We start from the raw sequence: 23,942 nt of genomic DNA on the forward strand, positions 1-23,942 counted from the left end.
CAAATCTGACCACCTTCCGAATGTTTGGACTTTTGTATTTGAAAGTTCTGTAGAAACATGCATCCATGGTGAACGCAACAATGACGGTACAGCAACCGTTGTAACATACTCCCAGCAAGGTCGTCTTCCGCCCTTCCCATTGTTATGTGATTTCTTTGCTTTTTGAATGTTGTTCTCTCATTGAATTAGGTTGTCGCTGCTCCATTGACAATGGTACCGTTAGGCGATGGCTAGGGCGTGTCAAGACAGTAGATTTGCCAAATCATGCAAACATACAGCTAACCAGCTTCTCTGCGTCCTTGATGTCCCGTTCCCTTGTGTGTTGGTGCAGGGCCTTTGCATGTCGCGTGACTCTGGTTTAGGTTCATGCCTGAAGGGGGGTGCGCCGGCGATCAGAAATGCAACCATACAACCAACTTGATATGGTCCGTGCAGACCTGGTCGGCTGATGCGTTGTATTACCGCGAGTAACTATACAGTACTAGTAGGCTGTTTCTGTAGGGGACTTGGCAACGTTGGCTTGCCAAGGCTCACCTGCTTTCGGCTCCCCCGCGTCCCGGGGTCTGTCATCGTCTTCTTGATAGTTTTGTGTTGTGAATGTAGCGAAGGGAAGCACAAGATGGGATGTCTACAGGGTAATGCTGCGATTTCAAATGTTCGAGGGGATGAAGACAAGAACTGCTGTAAGGAGAGGGAGGTTTCTTTGGTGAAACAAAGGGAAAGATGGATGAGGGCGAGTTTGTTGGGGTGAGCAGAGGCGGAAGAGTAGTAATAGAGGCAAGAAGATCAAGGGCGTCGAGGAAGTGAAAAACGGTGAGAGCTGGTGGCTCAAGTCGGTAGTGTTGTATCCAGGTAATGATGGGAATGGTTCGGCGCGGAGGAAACAAAGTTAGATGCTTCGTTGATGGCTGTGGTAATAAGCTCCCGAGATCGATATGCATGTTGTTCTATGTGAGGTTGTCACCAAGAAGCAAGAATGAAGAGGTTTGTCGCCATTGACGCCGAGGATTGCAGACCATTTGAGCGTATCCCCTGGCTCAGTGCCATGGCTGAAATCAAATCTCGAGCCGTCCAACCAATCCGTGTCGACCCAAAACGTGACGAAAGCCTTGGCGAGAAACGAAGGTAGTGCGTTCAACCGAAAGAATGCCCAAGACCCGAATGAAAATGGGCGACGCTTGGCGAATATATGTTGTCTTTTGCGTCTGCGTAGAACCTCTTCGAGGCTCTCATAGCAAGATGTAAACAACGAAGACGAATAATCATTACCTGATATCTTGCCTAGTTCTTGCTAGGAACAAGAAAACCAGCACCCCAATGTCCCATTTCCATGTCGTGACAGAAAAAACGGAACCGTCGTAGTTATCATCAGCCGGTGCGCCCTATTTCTAATACAGCTGCCATCACAACGCATTTGCTCCAATTTGGTCATGGATCTCGAAATGCCGGGCAAGAGAATCAGATGCTAGGCACCATCCGTCTCTCAGCATCGCCACCACCCATCCCCGCCCGTTCAAGGGCCAGCGAACAAATCCCACAGTTCCAACCTGCCCATGACCATCGCTGTACATTTCCCGTCCTTGAGCAACCCTCTTCCCTTAATCCAATTCCCCCGTGACGAACCCAATCTGCCTCCTCTGCGCCCCGCTCCCCATCTCCGAGGCCGCAATCTGCGCCGCCAACACCGCCTGCTCCTCCACAAGCTTCGTCTGCTGCTCAAGCCTCTTCGCCAGCCTCTCGTCCGCCGCGGCCTCGATCCTCTCCACCGCCCGCCTCTCTGTCAACCTCAGATCGCTCAGCGCCTGGGCTTCCGCCTCTCTCCGGCGGGCCACCTTGCTCGCCCACCTCTCCTCCTCCTCGTGCCGGCGCGCGTCCAGCTCGAGCTGCGCCTCGGCCACCAGCCTGGCGCGCGTGAGGCCCGCCTCCGTCAGCCGCTGCTCGTGCTCGACGTCGAGCGTCCGCGCCTCCTGGCGCCGCCGGAGCTCGGCGCGGAACGCGGCTTCGTCGGCCTCGTGGCGGGCGCGCGCCGCCGCGAGCTCATCGCCGATGCGACGGCGGGCCCGGGCGTCCTCGAGCTCGGCCCGGGCGAGGAACAGCTGGTTCTGCACCTCGGCCACTTGCTTGGTGCGTGCCAGGGCGAGCCGGTGCTCCTCCTCGTCGCGGGCCTTGTACTCCTCGCGGGCGCGGCGCTCGCGCTCGGCGCGGAGGAGCTCAGGCGGGAGGTTGACGGCGTCGGCGGGCTGGGGCCCGTCGTTGGCGTAGTAGACGTCGATGGCGCGGTTGGCCTTGAGGAGGGAGAGGAGCCGCTCGCGGGCGGAACCGTCTTCGCAGGAGAGCACGCGGGCGACGTATTGAGTAGGGGAATAGGTGTGCTTGCCGTCGGTGAACTGGTGGTAGGACTGGTTCACGTGCTTCCAGAGGCCGGCTTTAAGGAGCGCCTTGGTGGTGGTGTAGGGGTCGGCAGAGTGGAGAGCCAGGAGCAAGATGGATTTTCCGTCGCACTGGATGGTCAAGTCTGAGCCTGCCTGGATGAGGAACGACATGGCCTTTTCCATCTGCTTCTCACGCGCGGGACTGATCGGCTCGGCGCCAGCAGCGTTGAGACAAAGCTCCCCGAGCGCGCTACGGCCTCCGTGCAGCGTGCTCGGGAAGTCAGGGTCATAGCCATGCTGTATCAGCACCTGCATGGCGCGGACATTCAGATCCCTGGCGGCGTTGTGCAGGGAGCCATCATTGGGAGAGGGGTCTGCCGCCAGGATGGACGTCATCATGGATATGCCCTGATCTCCAGGGACCTGTGCGACCAAGGTCATTGGCGTGTTTCCGGTGGCATCGACGACATCAACCTCGGCGCCGGCGAGAAGGAGGGCCCTAGCCACATCATGCCGCCTTTGCCGGATCGCTACCATCATCGGCGTCGTCATGGATACGCTCGTCTCAAAGTTGACGTTGGCTCCGCGGTCGACGAGCAGCTCGATGACGGCGCTACTGACGCGCTTTTGCGGCTGAAGAAGCATCCACATAAGGAGATTCACATCCTCGGGCTCCTCGATCTCGTCCAACACCCGAGCCTTGGTGACCTGGTCATGATAATAGCCAGCATTGAGCAGGGCCTCCAAGACGCTAACGGAGCGGGGATACGTGTCCGCAGCGTGGAAGATCACGGGCTCCAACCTCGGGTGATTAAACATGACATCGAGCCGCTCTTCGCCTTCTTGGCATTCCAAAAAGAGCTCCATCAAGACCAGGACCTCTGCCTCTGCCAGCCCGGCGTCAAAGATGTATGGGAATGCCATAGATGTGGAATGCGAGTTCGGCTTGCGGGCGAGGATCTGCTGGATGAGCTCCGAGTCCGCCTTTTGGGCCGCCATCTGAACGACAAGTCCGTCTTGGCCATTGACATCGGCACCGGCATTCAGAAGGGCGGCGACAAACCGACGAGCAAGACCGTCCTTTTCCGTACCGTAGAAGTCGATGGCTGCCCCGAGCGCCAGGGCAAGGCCTTCGCCCTGGGCGCCTCTGTCTAGGAGCATCTTAGCGACCTGGAAGCCCCTTTCTGAGAGCCAAGCATCGGCTGCTTCGGGTGTGAAGGCCTGCTGGAAGGTCCACGAGATATCCTTTTCCGGCACATTTGTCGCCAACAGCAGCGTCAGAATCTCAAGCTGAAGACCTTGAGCAGCGTCAATGAGCGTCTCGCAACCGTTAGTCAGAGGCGACGCGCCGTGAGCCAGCAGCAGTTGCACGAGGCGGGGGTCGGGCTCCTCCTTGACAGCCCTGTGAAGGGCGATCGCGATCTCCTCGCAAGAGGGCAGCCCGGCTTCGAATAGCCAGCTGATCACTTGGTATCTCTCGTCTCTGCCTAACCTGCGGCTCGCCTTGAGTGCGCGGAGCAACGTCGTGAGGGCAGGCTTCTTCTGCTGCACGTGGCCTTCGGTCCCATTTTCCACGCCGAGCATCAGCTTCACGCTGCCCAGGGCTCCGCCGCGAGTGGCATTCCAGATTGCCTCGCCAGAGTCATGGTCGACACTGGCGCCAAACTGGAGCAGCAGGCGCACGAGGGGCTCGCCAGCCTTCCCAAACCTGGCGGCTGCGACCAGCTGAGCGTCCAGGGCGTCCGCGCTCACTCCCTTTTCCAGCAGGAGGTCGAACACGGTGGCCCGCTTGGCCAAGTCTGCCACCTCTCCGGCGGCGTGGAATGCCTTGTCGAGCGTTCCCTGGCTAATCTTGCTCTTGCTGCCCGCCAGCAGCATCGCTACCACGCCCGCCTCGCCAGCACCGCTGGCTTCCACGATGGACTGACCATCGGCGAGCTCCACGCTGGCGCCATGCTCGAGCAGGATCTTGCCCAACGCCAAGTCTCCCTCCTTGGCCGCGACCACCAGCGCATCCGACACCGCGTTCTTGTCCACCCCGATGGCCAAAAGGATGGTGCAGATGCCCACCCGACTCTGCCGGTCCGCGAGCTTTGTGGCCTCGATAAAGGCTTCCGTGAGCGCGGGCTTCTTAAACCGACCCCGCGCCTTCCTCACAACGACGCCCAACACTTCAACGTCCCCACCCTTGACCGCAGCCAGGAGAACATCCCGACCCACCTCACCGTCACCGTCCGTAAACCGCTCAGCGGCATGGCCCGCGAGCAGGGCGATGAGCGCGACGTCATGGGAGTGAGCTGTCAAGGCGTACGCCAGCGCTTTCGTGGCCTCTTGGCGAGGCGCGCCGGCAGAAATGAGTCGTTTCGTAAAGTCGAGACGGTCCACGGGACCAGCAATGTTCAGGGCATGGGGCATGGCGATGGCGAGGGAGGCTGGAGAGATGGTGTGGGACGAGGCAGGGGGCGTGAGAAACAGGTCAACGATCGGGCCGTCGGCCGCTTTGACGGCGTAGGCAAAGGCGGCGGCGTTGTGGGCATTGACATCGGCTCCGGCAGCGAGCAACGCGCGAAGAACGCCTAGGGGGCTGCTTGGATTGAATGTATCCGTGTTGGGACTCGATGGGGTCGGCGGGGTGGTGACAAGAATTTGCACCTCCTTCCAAAGCAACTGGCCGAGGCTAGCTTTGTCAGGGCCACGGCGGAGGAGGGCTTCGACCTTGGTTAGCCTCTCTGGGATAGCGGCGTTGGAGGTAAGGGCGTCGAGACCGCGGTAGAGGGTATCAGGGCTAGGGACGCCGTGACAGAGGACAAGTTCCAGGAGTGTTGGGTCTGGGTGGTCCACAGCTGGAGACGTTGGTAAGCTAAGGACCTATAGCGGCTCTGGATTGAATGACCTACTCAAAGCGACGGGCATGCCGTGGTCGAAGTTTGCATCTGCGTTACCGTGCTGGAGGAGCAACGCAGCCAGTTCGATGTCTGCAGGCCTGACTGACAAGACCTGCACCAGAGCCAGGGATACTTCGCTGCCCTCGCCGCCGGCACCGGCGCCAACGAGCAGCCTCACCATATCATAACGAACCAAGCGGTCCTCAACGGACATAGCCCGTGCCATAGCAGCAGCCGCGGTCTGCGGCGACAGACGGCTCGTGAGCAAGGTTTCCAAAAGCGTCAGATCGCGAATCGTGATGGCGGAAAGAATCCCAGCGCCGTTATTGAAGTTTACATCAGCGTTGTGGTGCAGGAGCATGCCGATGAGCCTGTCATCGCGGCGTGGAGGCTGCTCCTCGATGGCGTGTTGGAGGGCGGCCGAGATGGACTCGTGAGAGAGACCAGCAGCGAGAAAGCACTCGGCGATGCTGTATCTCGTCGCTGGGGCCAAAGCGAGAACAGCCGCGAACACCTGGTCGAGCGTCGCTGTCGAGGGCCTCCCGGCCAAAAGTAACCTGACCATCGGGAGGTTTCCAGCTCCCACGGCTATCTTTAGCGCAAGCCCGGCCTTGTAATCGAGTGAAGCTACGTCGTGGCGGACCAAAATAACGCCGGGAGTGCTGCTCCGGCGGTTGGTATTGGTGATGGACTGGGCGCCAGGGAAATGGGGAGTCACGAGGAGCTCCACCGACGGCAAGTCCCCAGCCCTCACGGCATCGATCAGAGCTTCGTGCAGAGGAGTCCCCGAGGCGCCTTTCCGTAACAACAGGCTAAAGATGAAATGCCGGTCCTCGGGGGCGATGATTTTTGGAACGTTTGTGAGGCATTCGGAAGCATAGATGGGGCTGAGCGTGGACCTGTCGGTCAGGAGTAGTTGCACGATGCCAGCCTTGCCGCGCGCGATGGCACCCCGCAAGGCTGCCGCGTCCTGATGTTCGATGGAGGCGCCGTACGAGACAAGAAGGTTGACCATGTCATAAAACTCCGCTTCGCAAGCCTGGGCGAGCAAGTCGGATACTGCGTCCCCCGATGCGCCAGCGCATAACAGGGCTTCGGCGATGGCGATTTTCTGAGTTACGCCCATATGACCATGGGTGAGCAACCGCGAGAAGCTCTCGAGCACAGCCTGGCCTCCGGTCGCTGGTGGCTTCGTGCCCGTGAGGATGGCGAGAACAATATCGGCCCGGCACTGGCCAATGGCTTCCTTGAGGGCTTCTCCCTTGTTGTATTCGCCATCCGCAGCGGCGCGACTGAGCCTCACGACGGTCGGCAGACAGCCCTTTCTGGCAGCATCAACCATGCACATGGACAGTACGTTCGGAGGGGGAGGGTGGCTGGACTGCAAGAGGAGCCCGACAATCTCGTCGAAACCCCCGTCGATACACAAATTGCGGAAGGCGCTCTGGGCATCTTTGTGATCGGAAAGGTTGGCGCCGCGCCCGAGCAAAAGGGAAATGACAGCAAGGTCGCGAGCGCTCAGGGCCAGGGGCAGTGCGGCAGTAACGGTGGGAAGTTCGGCATACTTGACCAGGACGGCGACCATGTCGGCGTGGCGGTTCTCGATGGCCTTGTGCAGCAGGCGGCTCTGTTGCGGGGATTCGACGCTGCGGCGACGGCCGAGAAAGGCTGTCTTGCCCTTGACATCGGCGTTGTACGGGTCGCCGCCCGCAGCGCGCAGCTTCTCGATCAAGGCGCAGGCCACGCCGGGGGCGCCGGCATTGGCAACGTGGGTGTCCAAGGCGTCGAAAATCTCAGCGAGGTCCCAGGACTTGCGGTTGGAGCTAAAGGCGCGGATTAGGCCGCCCTGAGATCTGCGGTCCCCGGCGACCGACAAGCGGCGGTGCCTGAGGAGCTCCTCGGCATGACGGTCATCATCGGCAGTCCGGAGGAAGGGGGCCGGGATGGGCGGGACCACGGGCGGCGGGTTGTGGACCCCCCATTCGGCGGCGAGTTGGTGGAGCCGGGCGCGACGGCCGTCCATGGTGACGGCAGCAGCGGCTGTAGCCAAAGTGGACAAGGGGTTTGAAATCGTGGTGATGACGCTGACCCTCGGATGTTGGATCAAGAACCGTTACATGACAAGGTGAAGTCGAAATGAGGAGATGCGTGGCTCGGTCTCGGTGTAAGCTCGGAAGAGCCGAAGAGGTTTGTTGATAGATTCTAGTTGTCCGCCGTCAGCTCCAACCCAACGAGCCTCGTTCGACTTGATAAAGAAATAAGCCAACTCAGGGCAAGGCAAGGGGTATGCTCAGTGGCTTCATGTATCCTTACATTGGCAATGCACAAACAGACCCCAGCACTATGATAGAACAGCCACAATAGGAATCGTATGAGGAGGCTGTCTGTATCGCGCAGCGGTTGGTAGGATTTGTCACTGAGGCTGGGACTGAGGCTGGGAGATTGCGTATCGCGTAGGTCGCCGGGGAGATTAAGGTAAACCCAGGGAAGATGAATCTTTAGGAGCCTAACGTCGGGCAATCGTGCAGTGCTTGTTTCCACGTTTATGGTTGGAAACCTATAGGTACCTACCTGCCTGCCTAGGTACCTAGCTCACTTAATTAGTCAGGTTGTGGCCTGATAATTGGGACGGGATGGTTCATATCGATAAGAAGGAAAGCTACAAGGGAGAGTTCAGAGCAGGTGGGCGATAGAAACCACGACATTACCCCCTGGCATCAAGGCAAGTTCAAAATCAATAGCAGAAGTCGCTGGATGCGCAAGACGTTTCCCGCTTTCATCTCGACTGCCGAGTCGGACTGTCACAAAGCTTGAACCGTGCACGGGTGTGATCCGGGAGCGAAACAGTGGGGGTACGTTGTGTTACGGGGAACTTGCGTTTCCCGGATGCATCGTCCGCCAATGCAATCACTAGAGGTGGCGCAACTCTCGGGCTGCCACAACTGCCCGCATATCTGCCTTAGCATTGTCTGAGCGCTTCGCAGCAACACTGAGACATCAACTCGACCACAGCCTACCTTCTGGATAGTACATGAAAGGCTTTTGGTTGTGTTGGTACAGTTTTTCTCTTTTGAGGCTTCTTGTCCTCCTGGCTTTTCCGTGTTTTCTTGATTTCAGTTATTTGCTATACTTGGAAAGTAACCGCAGAGCCGATAACAAACGTCCCTGAATGCCTGGCATTGGATGTCACTCAAGACCACCCAACACAAGTCGATTTACTTGGCGTCGCTTCACAGCTGCAACCTTTGAAAGCGACCCGCCGGCACAGCCCCTTCCTTAGCGTCTCGGCGGTCGTTTATGCAGTCAACGGCCTGAGGTCAAAAACGCCTAAACCTGGGGCGACTGGCTCAGATTCCACTCTCGCCTGATAATAATGACGACGGCCGACGTCAACCAGCTCCTCGGCAAAGGGACTCAGCCTACACCCTCTGGGTCTGCTTGGTGACTGACTCCACAGGCATACGCAAGCAGTCCACATTTTTCTTCTTGTACCTCCATATGCAGGCACCTAGGCTGTTTCACTGGGAGCGTGTTACCCCATGACCTCTCAAAGAAGCTAGAGGCACCTCGACACAGGATGTCCCCCTTCTCGTGCATACCGAGTACGATACAGAAACAAACAAACTGTCTATGAGTCACCCTTAGATTGAGCTTTAAAGCGACCACTACTCCTCGATCGACCAGGTGAACCGTATGCTACTCGAGAAATACGGTATTAATTATGGAAGGGGGTCTGTGATAGGGATGCCGTTACAAGGAGGCAACATAGACGTACAGATGATCCGGATTGCGTAAATGTACCAGCTGGATAATTATGGCAAAAGTGTATTGGACAACGTCAATGCTCCTCTCCATGAAACTCGGGGTCTCCAGCCATCGTTGCGGGAACGTTGTTCACCGCGTTTACAACGTAGCCGACTTCTGGGACTACTACTTCTAATTCCGAGTGCATTCTCGGTCATTACCCGTTTATCTCAAAATGATAGTCATGTTTGAGATCATGAGCGGCACTCTGACCACCTGATCGAAACGACTGACGGCGTTCAAGGCCTCCAGTGGAAGAAAGGAGGGTGAGTGCATTGGTGTCAAAAACGATGACACTTGCGCCAGGATCCAAACTGCGACCAGGCCGCGTTTGTCATGTTAGGAGTTGTACAAGGAGCAAGGAGCTAATGCACCATAGCAACCCCCCCCTTCTCCTCCCCCCCCCCCCCCCCTGTATTTCGAGCCCGTCGAGTCTCCCTGATGAAGGTCACCTTGCACTCCTCGGTCATTTACCACTGCCATTGCTACGACCAACCGCCCTGCTCTCGGCGCAGACTTTGACCGAGTCTGCATCGCTGACCAGCACGACACCTACACCAAACTCACCACAACCGTCGAAAGGACCAACATTTTCTTCTCACGAAGCTTCTTCCCTGGTTTTACCGCTGCTTCACTTCACCAAGCCCTAACTGTTCTGGCATTCATCTGAGAGAGGGGGGATGAAGCGGCTTCCCATGGGTTACAGCAATAAAAAACAGATACCAAAGACACTTCATATTGAGCAGTTTACATCACAACTCGATAAAGGAACCGAGGAGGTATGTAATGAGCCTTGATAAAGGGAAACGTTGAGAGAGTTGATGCAACACATGATGACAATGGGGTCCAGTCGCGAGGATTCATTCTCACCAACCAGGTTTCGTGCAGCATCCGCCATCCTTCGAGCGGCAATAATCACTTAAATGTACGATTCAAGATCGAATGTCAATTTGACATTCAAATCATCCACTGAGAAATGGGTAGACAAGAGGGTTCGCTCGAGTCCCTGGTTGCAATGGTCAAAAATAAAAATAAAAGAAAGCGCCAACGGCGAGACTCGAACTCGCAACATTCAGATTGACTTTGGAAAGTCGTAAAAGTCTGACGCGCTAACCGATTGCGCCACGCCGGCTTCCGCGATGGTGATTGGATCATCCAAATTTTCTGTTTTTAGACCTACCCAAATATGATGGGATTCCTGCAGAGTTGTTTTCCCACCCCCCTTTCCTGTTACGCATCAGGCCCTGATCATTATGATGGTGCTATAATACATACTTTCGACCTCCGTCCGATTTCACAAGCTTCTCTCTGGCCTGGAACACCTCTGCTGAAAGGGACCACACACACTAAGCCGTGATGCATATCACAGAGCTTACGATGTCAGCCCACGTCGCTACCGCAATCCAGCAATCCAGCTGCACATTTCCAGATTTGGAATGTTGACGGGGTGAGTGACACAAAAGTGCACCTGGGAGATGGCGGTGATGGCACAAGTAATACGGATCAACACCATCTATATCGGCAGTCCCTGCTGGGTGAAGGAACAACACGTTAAGAGTTCTCACCATTGACGCCGTCTGGCTTAGCCTGTTGACAAAGTGACATCAACAGTTCGGAGGATCTTGAAAATAACTTTTTCTAAACAGCTACCTAGGTATGCAGCTAGTCCACCCCGGATGTAGTTACTATAGTCAATTACATGTTCCCCACCACGTTCAATTTGGGTCTCCATGTGGTAAACTTCCTATCAAAGTACCAATCTGTTTCGGCAAGCGAATCACGCCCACCAAGACCTGCATACCGCAACTCTCCTCGGCAGGTCACCCGCGATCAGGCTACCTTTCTTGGTCTTGGGAGGGAAGCGCCGGACCGGCTAGTCGCTCCTCGGCTTCGACTTGCTCGCCGCGCCCTCATGACGCATGCCTTCGCATCCCGTCAGGCGGCCAGCAATCTCTTCCGCGCGGCCATACCCGCTCTTGGCTGGGTCCCGGTGCTCAACGGCCGCCTGGAGCGCGGCCCGAGCGTGCGCCTTGTCTTGCTCACCCGACTCGTGCCACGAGCGGGAGCCAGTCAGGCTGCCGATGGTGCTCTGCGAGAGGGAGGGAGTGAGTATTTCTTGTTTTTTTCTGCAATCGCATCGAATGTAAGAGGGACTGGTGGAAGAAGTGGCGCAGTCCGAGCATTTCGTGGGCGGGGGAAGCAGTCAAGTGTCGTAGGGTCTGGGGGATGACAGGAAAACAAGCCGAGGACGTTAAGACCCAGAAGATTGAACAAGGGCTGCTCACCTCAGCCGCCCCTTTGATCCACTCAGCGTGGCCGTACAGGAGGCCTGGTTGAGGCTGCTCGGCTCCTCCGGGTTGCCGCTCAGGTTGTGACGGGTTCTGGGAAGTGTGAGCGCTCTGGGGGTTCCGTGGATCCTGGGGGTTGTTAGAGGACGACATGTTGGAACGATTCCTGAACTGTGACTGAATATCTGTATGCGATGTACTCGGAATTGATGAAGATGGCCGTAGCAGATACGATGGCGTTGTGTTGATCCTGACTGCGGGGAAAGAGGTTGGAGCGTCACGAATGTCGACGTCAGGATAGCCTCTGCCGTGACGTCACTTAAGCACACAATCTCAGATGTTATCATGTGTCACCTTCACCCTAGCTGTGCCAGTCGATTTTTGCGAGCCTTGTCTTTGGCCCGCCTATGATCCTAGGTTGATGGAGCCGGAGAAGGGAAAGTCGCAAAAAGGGCGGGAACCTCGCAGCGATTGACATTGTCCTAATGCCGTTCTTGCATCAAAGAATTTGCTCGAGGGCTCTATCACTGGAAGGCGATTGAGAAGCTTGCAGGATGCTAAGAAGCGCGAGGCTCGAACGCCCGGCAATGAAGATTTGATTAGGGACAAGCCACGCAGGTCAAGGCCACTCGACTCTGGGACCAAAGCGGCTGCTGCAAGGAGAAGGAAAATAGGAGCGTACCTGGACTGCAGTAATCAGAACGAGAAGTTAAGCTGCAACCGTATCTAGTACCGTCCTCCTTATGCTGCGGGCTCGTTGGGGGTGCTAGCCAGGCCGCGTTGTCTGTCCCAAGGGGCATCTGCAGTTCCAATGCATTCTAAGTCGGTGACTGCTAAACGGTCGTGAAGTATGGTCGCAGCCGGGGGTTGAACCAGTTCACCGCGGATGGGTTGAGTTGGTGTTGATGTCACGACCCGGGGGTTGGGTGTCACCGGTCGGTTTGGGTCACGCCGCCCGTAGGGCAGATAATCCTGGAGCGCCATGTTGTTACGAGACTGCCGCCTTCCTCTGCGCACGCAACATACAAGCTTGAAGTCATCTGCGTCACAGCACCCGACCATCAAAGCTATGGAAAGCGTCATGCGGAGCACGGTGCCCGTAACTTGGACACATATCACCACGCCCACGTAGCGGTCTTCTATGTCCGTCGGCAAAGGGAGCATATTATGTCCGACGAGGTTCATCGCGCACGCCCCCGCTGCCAGTGAAAGAGCCCCCCCGAGCGTAAACAAAAGCGCCGCAATTTTGCTCCTGGGAAAGGACAGCGTCCCGAAAAAGTCCAGAAAGACAGTGGCGATGGTGAGACCACCACACACCTTGATGAGTGAGCTGGCATGGTTTTCGCGGTTGGAGAGACGCTCGGGAGCAAGGTTGTAGACGGCGAGCGCCCACGTCTCGAGGATGGGGTTGACGTCGTGGTCGAGAAGGTTATCATCGTACGCCCGGCTCGCTTTCATATACTTGCGGCGGAAGCTGTCGCGAAGGGGGTTTTCGAGCACGCTCATAACATCCTGGGGCGGGGCGAACTGGCTGCGGCAGTGGACCTCGCCCTTCTCGTTGTTGTAGATGTCACATATACCTGGTAGCGACGCCTTGTCAGCCGACCGTTTTGTCTGTCACTTTGCCGTTGGCCAGTTGACGGACCGCTTATTCCAAACCTCCAGTATGCTGGCAGTTCTGAACTGACATTGAGTTTGACCTTCAAGTTGATGTCGTGGAATACCGCGTCCTCGAGGCGATGAGCCAGGTTCAAGACCTCCACCTCATAGATCATGATGCCACTTAAGCCCGCCGACGAGCCACCAGCGATACAGAAAACGTTCAGCACAAGGACCACTGGCACGAAGTTGTGTCAGTTTGGCAGAACCTGAGCAGTGCGGTGGGTTGAGGGAGGAAGCTCACGGAGGGAAAGAAAGAACCCAAAAACAACTCTACACAGCCGGCACGACATGTTTGGGACGGCATCGATGCGGAAAAAGAAAAGAAAAGAAAAGATGCGAATCAATCAGTGAAGGGAAGCTGGAGGAAAAACTGCTCCGCATGAGACAGACCCGAAGCCGTCCCCTTCGCATTGCCGTAACCACCGCGCCGTGCTAGGCGTTGAACCACATCAGCTGAGCCGTATCGGGCCCCCATGCCTCCCTCCCCCTCTTTAAAATCCTTAAGCCCAGGCGCTATTGGAACGTGAACGCCATCGCCGAGGGCTGAAGAAATCACGCGAGGCAGTGGTGCTGTAATTTTCCCAAAACAAGTGTTTAGCGTGCATGGGCGAGCAAACCACAACCCTTCCCCGTCCCCTCCGCCGTGGATATCAAGCGTGGCGGCAAGGCGTGCCCGAACAGGCAGCAGCGTGTTGAGCCAATGCCGCCCAGATTGACACCCGCAGTTTCAATGAAGATGGAGGATGTTTGTCGCTGGGAATGTCTGCTTCTGGGCTGGCGGAGAGCTCTGCATTTTCGCAGCCCGTGTTGAATGCAGGACCTGAGTCCGTTTCGCCGACTCATCAATATGAGCCACGACAAGGTGACGGCCTCGATCAGGAAACCGCCCAACCGCAATACAAGGATAACTTGGCCAAGGAAAAAACAACCCATTTCTTTTCATACGGCTATGAGCCCCAACCATTACACCTACACCCTCCTAGCTCCCTCGACCCAGACACTACACCATCCAGGCCTCCTTCCCCCTCGATGGCCAGCCCAACAAACATAACCTGCACAGTAGCGTACGCCAGCGTAGCAGTGAGAACTTCAGACGGCTTTTCCATCTACCCTGGCTGAAATGGATCCAAACACAGCCACAAAGGCTGCCGTTGTCAACAAGCAGGTGTCATGCGTCTTATGTATTAGTACCATAATCCGCCCAGGTTCAAGAGATACGCCACCATACCAAGCCTAAATAGGGGACGCTTGAAGAACGCTGAACGCTGAGTACCATGTTATACAGGAAATTTCGTTGAACGCGCCCCTGATCGGCCTCCGCTTTGATTGCCACGATTTGGAGCAGAGCCCTGTACTGCGCGGCGGTAGGGCAGTCAAGGCCTTGTAGCCACACTTCCTCCACACCTGTCGGAAGGAGGCCGTATGCTGCATAATTCCGTCGTTCGTCACCCGCTGCGCCGACACGTCGAATGGGTCGTCGATCTGCTGGCTGCATTCCTTCATGCATGTCCGGTCGTATTATAAACGTCTGTGGGTTTGAAGAGCCAGGGATATGTGGGAGGGCATCGGGGTTCTGTGAGCCGTGCCACGTCATGTGTGAACCCGTTGCAGCGGCATCAGGCCCTGCACCAGATCATGCCGGAACAGGCAATGAATGTTGCGCGGCCGGTTCTTCCCTGGTTTTTGTGGAGGCATGGTTGTCTTGACCAAGCCTCTTCTGACGGACCGATCCGAGTCTTTGAGCACTCGTTCCTAGTGACTGCCCGCGAAATTCCCGGTTATGTTCGCTTCCGCGCATGCTGGAATGAGTTTATTTTGGACTTTCAGTTATCGCAGGCATGCGAAAACTGGATACAAAGACAAAATAATCTATTGCGGGCGAGAGACCCTTCCGACGGCGTCTCAATGTCTCTCCGGAACGGCATTAGCTACTGGGACTTTTATGTGATCCATCCCAAACGCGAGGCCGAGCGATGACAAACCCTTGACGACAGCCAAAAGACTCCCGCCTGACTCCAGCTATCAGCTGCCATCTATCGAAGCTGAACCAGGCAACGCCCATTGAGAGCTTTCTCCGGGTACAGCCCCGGCACCTGTCTTGATGGGGTCAGGAAGTCGCTCAGTGGGTACGGGAGTAGCCGTTCCTACCGGCACTGTTGAATCACCTTCGCATGACTTGGGAGAGGGAGAAGCCTCGAAGGAGGGGGTTTGGTGGCGGGCTAGACTTCAAAGAAGACTCCGCCCTGTCGTCGGGAAATCCAAGACACTCGATCCCAAGATACTCAGGGGGGGCATCTTCCTTGCGCCTTGGGAATCGGGACTCAGCGCATGATGGCAGCACCGATGAAAGCTGCAACACCAGAAGTAAGGGGGTAGTCACACAGAATATCATTGCTTGAATTTCACGATAGCACCAGCCAATATGTTCCTGATGTGTTTAAGTCTCGCATTCTGTTCCTCTATGCCTAAGCTCCCCAGTTCGCCACCAGTGATGGGTCAACCCGTCCTTTGAAGTAACACCCAGTAGTTATGGTAAGCGAACGGCCAACATGATATCACCGATGCCGGTGAGCACTTGGGGATACTCTCAGGGTGTGCTTGTATCAGCAGGGCTGAGCTCCGGGGCTTTGACTTCCATAATAAACCGAGGATGGCATCTCAAGAATGCGTCAAGATGAGAGGAAAGACGCCGGAAGCCATGTATCAAGAGATAGACTCTGCAATCACTCCTCAAAGATGGACCACGCTTCCTCTGCCACGCTGTTCGGTGTCGGAGAACATGGAACCCAACTCGCCTTCCGCCACCTGGACAGCGGCCATCTTCCGTCGTCGCGAGTCCAGCCAGTGGGGTGTCCTGTCAAGTTGACTATCTTCACGATGTTTACCTCCTTGAACTCGGTTTCTCGGATCTCCATGACATGATTGTGCAACATAACCACCTGTCTTGCCACATTCCTGGCCTGGCTCACCGGGCTGTAGCGTACTGTAACGGACTCAATGTTGGCCATGATGCGGCCAATTTTGTGAAAGAGCGGCAGTGTCACAGCATCTTGGCCAAAGTCAGCGCTGACAGAATGGTCTGGAATAGCAAACTTCATTCATTCATTTAATTAACGCAATCCAGTCTTAGGTGATGTAGTAATGCCCCTAACGTACCGACGCTCCAGATGGAGTCAGCATTCCCGCCGATATTTTTGAATTACCGGCTCTGAGTCTGTAGTTAATGAGCCTCTGTTCCCATCATTGGACTCCGGGCCAAAGTTAATACTTGACGTCACGCAGATGCTGGAACGTGGGGGGAGGGTCTGCCGAGACGAGACACGCCAGCCCCCGTATTCTGGCATAATAATTAGGGAAGGATTGCTCGTCTACAGGAATGCCGGCCTCCATTGCCCTCTCCATTCCTTCAAATCTATCCCCTCCCATCCGCTCGCCTCTCCTTAGCATACCCACCCCTTTGACTCTGCACTCTAAACTAGGGCCCCAAATTTCTAACCATTGCTGGTCCACCCGTTTGTAATTTCCAGATTCTAAGGCGGCCGTCAGTAAGCGGAGTCCATATCACCAGAAACTAATTACTCATATTCTGGATATCATACCGGGGAAGGCGATCCCTCCTATTACGAGCACTCTACTGCATGGAACTAATCCTATCAAGCCTAAGCGGTAAGTGGACTCCACGGATGAGAATATGTTCACTTAGTACCTCACGGACCAAGACAGGGCAGAGATCGATGCCGCCCTGGCATACTTCAACCGTTGTGGACTGGCGGGGAAGCATGCCAATATGAAGCCCCTTTGCCTACGCTCAGGGAGATGCTGTTGAGCATCCAAGACGATGTGTACGATGACCACGGGTTTGCAATCCTGCGCGGCTTGGACGTGAATGCTTACCACAGCGAAGCTGACCTTCTTACGGTCTGCTTGGGCTTGTCTAGTTACGTGGCGAGAGTACGCGGAAAGCAGAACCAGCAGGGAGCGACGTTGGGTATGCCATTCCGAGTTGCTCCTGTTTTCCGTTCCCCTCGTTTAGTACTGAGCGTCTTGGTAGTCTTTCGTCGTCAACAAGCCGAAGTGGCCGTTTGACACGTATGACCCCTCCTTGGACCTTCTCGTTCACATCCAAGCCGAGGCGAGGCTTCCCCATTGACAAACCCTGACGCAGATTCGACCACGGACCCCCCTACTACCGCCGCGCTCTTCTCCACCTCCTCTCGGACGGTCGTATCACCCTCAATTTCTCCCGGCGCGCCCTCGTCGGACACGCCGCGACAAGCACTCACCCCTCTGGCGCCGCGCGCACGCCGGGCATACCAGGCTTCACAGAGGCGCAATCCGAGGCCCTTGGCACGCTCCATGCCATCGCGTGCCGCCACGAGATCTGCCACAACACGTACCCGGGGGACATACGGTTTGTCAACAACCTCGCGGTGATGCACCGGATAGATCGATACGGTGACGACCCCAGCGCGTATTAATTGCTACGACGGCGGGTTCTGTCACCTCATGCGCTTGTACAAGGCTTCATAGACCGGACCGACGCTGGCCGCTCCCAACGAAGCTACAGCTCGTATGGGAAAGGGTGTTTTCTAACGACAGCCAGCGCAAAGAGCGGTGGGAGATGCTGGTGAGGGATCAGGACGTGCAGAGGCCGCGCATCAAGCGGATATGGAGGCGTGATCGTCCGAATGAGCATAAGGAATACGGAGGCTGTGGTCAATCTGGGACGCAGAATTTGAACGATGCTTTGGATGCTACGGCTTGTATTGCCAGGTAAGTTCATGGGACGGAGACGAAGACGAGGATGAAGCAGCGACGGGGGGCGTATCCATGCGCATGGGATCTGTTTCGGACCCTGTCAGTTCTTGCTCAGTTCAGCGATGAGGTTGAGCAAACCATGGGTTCGATCAAAAGAACTAGTTGTATACTATAGACGTGTTTGCTTCGAAACTTTAACGAACCAGCGGGTTGGCCGAGCTGACAAGTCCCTTATCTAAGGCACCACTCGCCCGACCCTCTTGACGAGCGGACCCATTTTAGGCTTGGGCTGACAGATACGAAATCATGAGACGCCCCCAATCTCTTTGCTGTTGAGTTGTCCCTGAGCCTGTGCCTCTTTCTCAAGAAGTATAGGTACATAAGTATTGAGAATTGCTGACGCTCAACCCTGATCTCTTCCCCGTGCCTGGTCCGAGCTTACGAAACGCCTTGCTGCATGCGTTTCGCAGCCACGGTGGGCATTTCTTGAGAACACACGGTCAGGCTAGGAGTGCAGGTGAACGGCATCTCGGTCCTTTGTATTTTAGGCAGATCTTATATCACTTGCTGTTCAGTCGGCCAAGCATATACGTCCTTGTACAGGCCTAGGCGGTGAACCCTCGAAGTTCAGATCGGCCCAAGCCGTGATCCACTTCCCGTCGCCATGTTCGTCGCCGGCGCTTGGCGATCATGGTTGCTGTGGAGAAGCCAGGATCAAACCTTGCAAACGAGGTAACCTTCCCCGCGAATTTTTTCTGAGGCGTTGCGGAACGAATCGCCCCGGATTTTCAAGGGACTGGACAGGGAGGGTTTAAAGCACGGGCCGACCGATATGGCGGGAGTTGGAAGCGTGAGACCCGACGCATCGAAGTCGGTGTCCAGGTTGTGTGTGGCCAAGTTCAAGGCTTCTGCGATGACGTCGCAATTCGAGGCTCGAAGCTGTAAACGCGAGACCGAAGCGATGTCCATAAGGTCTAACGAGCGTGGAGTCAACTTGGAGCCTGCTTGCACCGGCACGGGGTGGATGCGGGCGTGACGCCGACAAGATTTAGCTTCGCAGAAAGACGGATTAGACCGACATCAAGTGTTGACGTTGTCGTCGCTGTTGCCTCGAGGTCCGCCCCGGGTCTGCCTGTCGTCTGGTCTGGCGTTCCACCTCCAGGCCGACAGATGGGATGGAGTGGCGAAGTGCGGCGCTCCCAGGCCCAGGACGGCCAATCCGTGTTGGAACAAGCGGGAGAACATGCGAATGCAGCCGGGTTTCGGATTGCTGCCGCTGCCGCTGAGGGCTGGCTGGTTGAGGTGGCATAGCCGCGATGCCGTGTAAGGTCTTGAATGGTGCAGTGGCACGAAGAGGGAGATTCATGCGGATGGAAGACGCAGCGTTGTCAGAACTCCATGCCAAACCATCTTGGGGTGCATGGACATGCCTCTCCGTCAACCAGGCACATATGATACGGAGTGAGAAGTGCACGTTCAAAGGGGATGGCGACCCATGGCGGACAAAGTCGGAACCCCCTGCCAACGGCGGGCATGGCAAGCTCCTCGCATCCCTCCCACTCCGCCCCCTGATTGCTGACAACAAACGACGCAGCCCAATGCAGCCCATGCGCTCCGTACTTCCCCCCGCCGCTCGCTTCAACGCCCCGGGAAACGTGGAACTGCACCCTTATTAACACCATTTCGCCACAAGCCAACAGCAGGAAAAAGCGTGGAAAATGTTGAGTTCCAGCATGCGATGCGGTCCTTTGGGCGGACATGTCCAGTGGAGACACGGTACCACGGCTCCACCGGCCCGGAAGCTTGGAGTTGGTTGTGTTGAGCCCTTGCTTCCCCTTCCCGAATCAGACGTGGGTTTCATCCCATGCAGACATCGCGATGGCCGATTCGCCCTGGTCCGGATCGTTGCCTTGTCCGTGATTGGCTGCCCGCCGACCGCCCCGACTCAGCAAGGCAGGTCCACCTATGGTTATCTCTTTATCAGCCAGCCACGCCATGCCCGATTGGGCGAACCTGAAGGCGGTGAGACGGTGCGCAATGCAGAAATTTTGAGGCAAAACCCGAAAAAAAGTTTTTGGTGCCGCGTTGCCCCTCCATTGTTTCGACGCCGTGGTGGGGCGCATGCAGTTCTTGCTTTGGGGGTTTTTTTTCCTTCGAGCCTGTGTAAGACTGTGGGCAAAGGGCGAAACCTTTCCCTTATATCTAGCACTCCCTCCTCCCACACTTTCTCAATTTCTTTTTCCCTTCTACCTCCTCAGGTCTCCTCCCTCCCCTCCATTTCCCTTCTTTACCAGCTGTCCATTCCTTCAGGACAACTCCCCACTCAGTCTTTTTTCTCTAGAAAAAGGGCCAAGATAGAGTAGGTTTTTCGACCCTCCATCGAAATCCTACGGGCTCGCCTTGTCGCAACCTCTCCGATAGACTCGCGATCAGCTCGCCACATCCGGATAGACGGCAGTATTGGGTTTCGTTCCGATTTACGATTCTCGATAGACTTTCCGGCCTCTTTGGACCCGCCATCCTTTTCTTTCCAAAAACCACCAAAAATCAGCCATAATGTCTGCCTCCGCTCAGGAGAACGCCAAGAGCGTTCAGGTGCTTGACCAGCTGATGCAGAAGCTCTCCATCTCCAAGGAGGCCGATGCTATCAAGGAGTCGACCGGCGCCCTTGCTTCCTTCATCAACGGCCGCATCGAGGACAACGACGTTCCCACCAAGTAAGAGACGATACCCCAACCCACACCCGCGCCTTGGTCGTTTTTAGAAGACCTACCCTACTCCTTTCCCCCACTCTTCCCACCCCGCCGCAAAAAAGCAGGCCGGCCGGCTCTTATTGCGGTCAGCAACGCATGCGAAGTTCTTGGATGCGTTGCCAGCCCCAGCCCGCCTGTGCGTCCGCCTTGCCGCCGCAGCTTGTCAGCGGCGGTCTTGGCCTCGCAACGCTGGAATTAGATTGGGCGGCGGCATGTGCTGCAGCCGCCAATCTATTTTTGCGTCTCGGCAAATTTTTTTCAAGGGCGCCGCAACCAACTCATTCATGCAGCCGTCTTCGGAATGCAAGCTGACATGTGACGCCGCAACGCAGGACCGTCGAGGCTCTCAAGAAGCAGCTCGCCAGCAAGAAGGATGCCACCGCCCGCGAGAAGGCTCTTCTGGCGATCCAGGCGATCGCTCAGCACTCTGAGGTTTCGGCTCACGTCGAGCCCTACCTCGTTGCCCTTCTCCCGGACGTCCTCGCCGGCGCCGGCGACAAGATCACTGCCGTCAAGAATGCCGCCATTGCTGCTGCCCTGGCCATCGCCGAGGCCATCAACCCCAATGCCGTCAAGGCTACCCTCCCGGCGCTCATCAACTCGCTGCGCAACGCCCAGAAGTGGCCCGAGAAGATGACGGTGCTCGACTTCATCGACACCATCATTCGCACCGCCCCCACTCAGACCGCTCTCCGCGTCCCCGACCTGATCCCCGTCGTCTCTGAGGCCATGTGGGATACCAAGAAGGAGGTCAAGGACCGCGCCTACAAGACCATGGAGAAGGTCTGCCAGCTCATTGTCAACCGTGATATTGAGCGCTTCATCCCGGAGCTCATCAAGTGTATCGCCAAGCCTGAGAACGTCCCCGAGACTGTTCACCTGCTGGGTGCCACCACCTTCGTCACCGAGGTCCAGGAGCCCACCCTCGCCCTCATGGTTCCTCTGCTCGACCGTGGTCTGGCTGAGCGCGACACCGCCATCAAGCGTAAGTCGGCCGTCATCGTCGACAACATGTGCAAGCTCGTCGACGACCCGAACATCGTCGCTCCTTTCCTGCCCAAGATGATGCCTGGCCTGCAGAAGAACTATGACAACCTTGCCGACCCCGAGGCCCGCGAGAAGACCAAGCAGGCTCTCGACACCTTGATCCGCGTCGGCAACGTTGTCGATGGCAAGATCCCCGAGGTCCGCAATGACGGCGACATCGCCACCGTCCTGGGCCACCTCAAGGCTGTCCTCTCGCCCAAGCACGCCTCCGCCATTGAGAAGTTTGGCCCTGTTCTCGAGTACGCCTCGGCCATTGCCGGCCAGCTCATTGATGAGAAGGCCGCCGATGCTCCTACGTGGGCCGAGAACGTCAAGCCCTACATCACCGTCGCCGTTGGCGATGCCGACTCCGAGGCCGTCGTTGAGGCCCTCCGCAAGCGTGCCGTCCCGGGCGCCGCCGAGGCCGATGCGGCTGAGGACGACGAGGAGGAGGGCGAGGACCTCTGCAACTGCACCTTCTCTCTTGCCTACGGTGCCAAGATCTTGCTCAACCAGACCAAACTCCGCCTCAAGCGTGGCCAGCGCTACGGTCTCTGCGGTCCCAACGGTTCGGGCAAGTCCACCCTCATGCGCGCCATCAACAACGAGCAGGTTGAGGGCTTCCCCAAGCAGAGCGAGGTCAAGACCGTGTTCGTCGAGCACGATCTCGACTCCGCTGACACTGAGATGACCACCATCGAGTGGACCATGAAGAAGCTCAGCGAGGCTGGCGTCACCACCACCCAGGAGGACGTCGTCAAGCGCCTCAAGGAGTTCGGCTTCACGGATACCATGATTGAGAACGAGATCACCTCTCTCTCTGGTGGTTGGAAGATGAAGCTCGCCCTGTGCCGTGCCGTCTTCGAGGCTCCCGACATTCTGCTGCTCGACGAGCCTACCAACCACTTGGATGTCCAGAACGTCAAGTGGCTCGAGGACTACCTCATCAACTCGCCCTGCACGTCCATCATCGTCTCTCACGACAGCGGCTTCCTTGACAACGTCTGCCAGCACATCATCCACTACGAGCGCTTCAAGCTCAAGCGCTACAAGGGCAACCTCAAGGAGTTCGTCCGCCGCGTGCCGTCGGCCAAGTCGTACTACGAGCTCGGCGCCTCGGAGATCGAGTTCACCTTCCCCGAGCCCGGTTTCCTTGAGGGTGTCAAGACCAAGGCCAAGGCTATCCTGCGTGCCACCAACATGAGCTTCCAGTACCCTGGCACCTCGAAGCCTCAGCTCCGCGACATCACCTTCCAGTGCTCGCTCGGCTCTCGTATTGCCGTCATCGGCCCCAACGGTGCCGGCAAGTCTACCCTCATCAACGTGCTCACTGGTGAGCTCATCCCCACGAGCGGTGAGATCTACCAGCACGAGAACATCCGTATCGCCTACATCAAGCAGCACGCCTTCGCCCACATCGATAACCACCTGGACAAGACTCCCTCCGAGTACATCCAGTGGCGTTTCCAGACTGGCGAGGATCGCGAGACGATGGATCGTGCCAACAAGATCATCACCGAGGCTGATGAGGAGGCCATGAACAAGATCTTCAAGATCGATGGCACTCAGCGCCGCGTCATTGGCATCCACTCCCGCAGGAAGTTCAAGAACTCGTACGAGTACGAGTGCTCGTTCGCCCTGGGCGAGAACGTCGGCCAGAAGAACGAGCGCTGGGTGCCCATGATGACTGCCGACAACCAGTGGCTGCCTCGTAACGAGCTCCTGGCTTCTCACCAGAAGCTGGTCGCCGAGATCGATATGAAGGAAGCCCTCGCCTCGGGTCAGTTCCGCCCTCTGGTCCGCAAGGAGATCGAGGCCCACTGCGCCAACTTCGGCCTCGACGCCGAACTGGTCTCGCACTCGCGCATGCGCGGTCTCTCTGGTGGTCAGCGTGTCAAGGTCGTCCTTGCCGCTTGCTCGTGGCAGCGTCCTCACCTGATCGTCCTCGATGAGCCTACCAACTACCTCGATCGCGACTCGCTCGGTGCCCTGTCCAAGGCCCTCAAGAAGTTCGAGGGTGGTGTGATCATCATTACTCACTCCTCGGAGTTCACCAAGGACCTGACTGAGGAAGTCTGGGCCGTCATGGACGGTACCATGACTCCCTCGGGCCACAACTGGGTCCAGGGCCAGGGCAGCGGCCCTCGTCTCAAGCAGGACGATGGTGAGGAGGAGGATAAGTTCGATGCCATGGGCAACAAGATCGAGTCGACCAAGAAGAAGGCCAAGCTCACCAGCTCGGAGCTCCGCAAGAAGAAGAAGGAGCGCATGGCCCGCCGGAAGCGTGGTGAGGAGGTCTTCAGCGACGAGGATGACTTCTAAACAGCGCGTTGGGGTCCACAAAAGTTTCTTTCCTTTTTCGATTTCGCGATGTTCATGGGATGGCGGCCTTAA

The 23,942-nt window shown here is 56.8% G+C and overlaps 4 protein-coding genes and 1 non-coding gene across 5 annotated transcripts; 1 reads left to right on the forward strand and 4 right to left on the reverse strand.

Moving 5' to 3' along the window:
- Positions 1 to 1,598: 1,598 nt before the first annotated feature.
- On the reverse strand, positions 1,599 to 7,280 carry VTJ83DRAFT_4306 (uncharacterized protein; the record flags this gene model as incomplete). Its single annotated transcript, XM_071010781.1, has 2 exons — positions 1,599 to 5,215; positions 5,270 to 7,280. The coding sequence occupies 2 exons, from the start codon at positions 7,278 to 7,280 to the stop codon at positions 1,599 to 1,601; spliced, it is 5,628 nt and encodes a 1,875-aa protein (XP_070865756.1).
- Positions 7,281 to 10,103: 2,823 nt separating this feature from the next.
- On the reverse strand, positions 10,104 to 10,193 carry VTJ83DRAFT_t108. Its single transcript has one exon. It is a non-coding gene; the product is annotated as a tRNA-Lys (tRNA).
- Positions 10,194 to 10,934: 741 nt separating this feature from the next.
- Positions 10,935 to 11,502, reverse strand: VTJ83DRAFT_4307 (uncharacterized protein; the record flags this gene model as incomplete). The annotated part of the gene is made up of 2 exons (XM_071010782.1): positions 10,935 to 11,150; positions 11,347 to 11,502. The coding sequence occupies 2 exons, from the start codon at positions 11,500 to 11,502 to the stop codon at positions 10,935 to 10,937; spliced, it is 372 nt and encodes a 123-aa protein (XP_070865757.1).
- A 908-nt stretch (positions 11,503 to 12,410) lies between these two features.
- On the reverse strand, positions 12,411 to 13,124 carry VTJ83DRAFT_4308 (uncharacterized protein; the record flags this gene model as incomplete). Its single annotated transcript, XM_071010783.1, has 3 exons — positions 12,411 to 12,416; positions 12,667 to 12,929; positions 12,995 to 13,124. The coding sequence occupies 3 exons, from the start codon at positions 13,122 to 13,124 to the stop codon at positions 12,411 to 12,413; spliced, it is 399 nt and encodes a 132-aa protein (XP_070865758.1).
- A 7,201-nt stretch (positions 13,125 to 20,325) lies between these two features.
- On the forward strand, positions 20,326 to 23,870 carry VTJ83DRAFT_4309 (uncharacterized protein; the record flags this gene model as incomplete). The annotated part of the gene is made up of 2 exons (XM_071010784.1): positions 20,326 to 20,486; positions 20,855 to 23,870. The coding sequence occupies 2 exons, from the start codon at positions 20,326 to 20,328 to the stop codon at positions 23,868 to 23,870; spliced, it is 3,177 nt and encodes a 1,058-aa protein (XP_070865759.1).
- Between the last annotated feature and the right edge of the window lie 72 nt (positions 23,871 to 23,942).

This window comes from Remersonia thermophila, chromosome 4 (genome assembly GCF_042764415.1).
Source record: "Remersonia thermophila strain ATCC 22073 chromosome 4, whole genome shotgun sequence".
Classification (NCBI taxonomy): domain Eukaryota; kingdom Fungi; phylum Ascomycota; class Sordariomycetes; order Sordariales; family Chaetomiaceae; genus Remersonia; species Remersonia thermophila.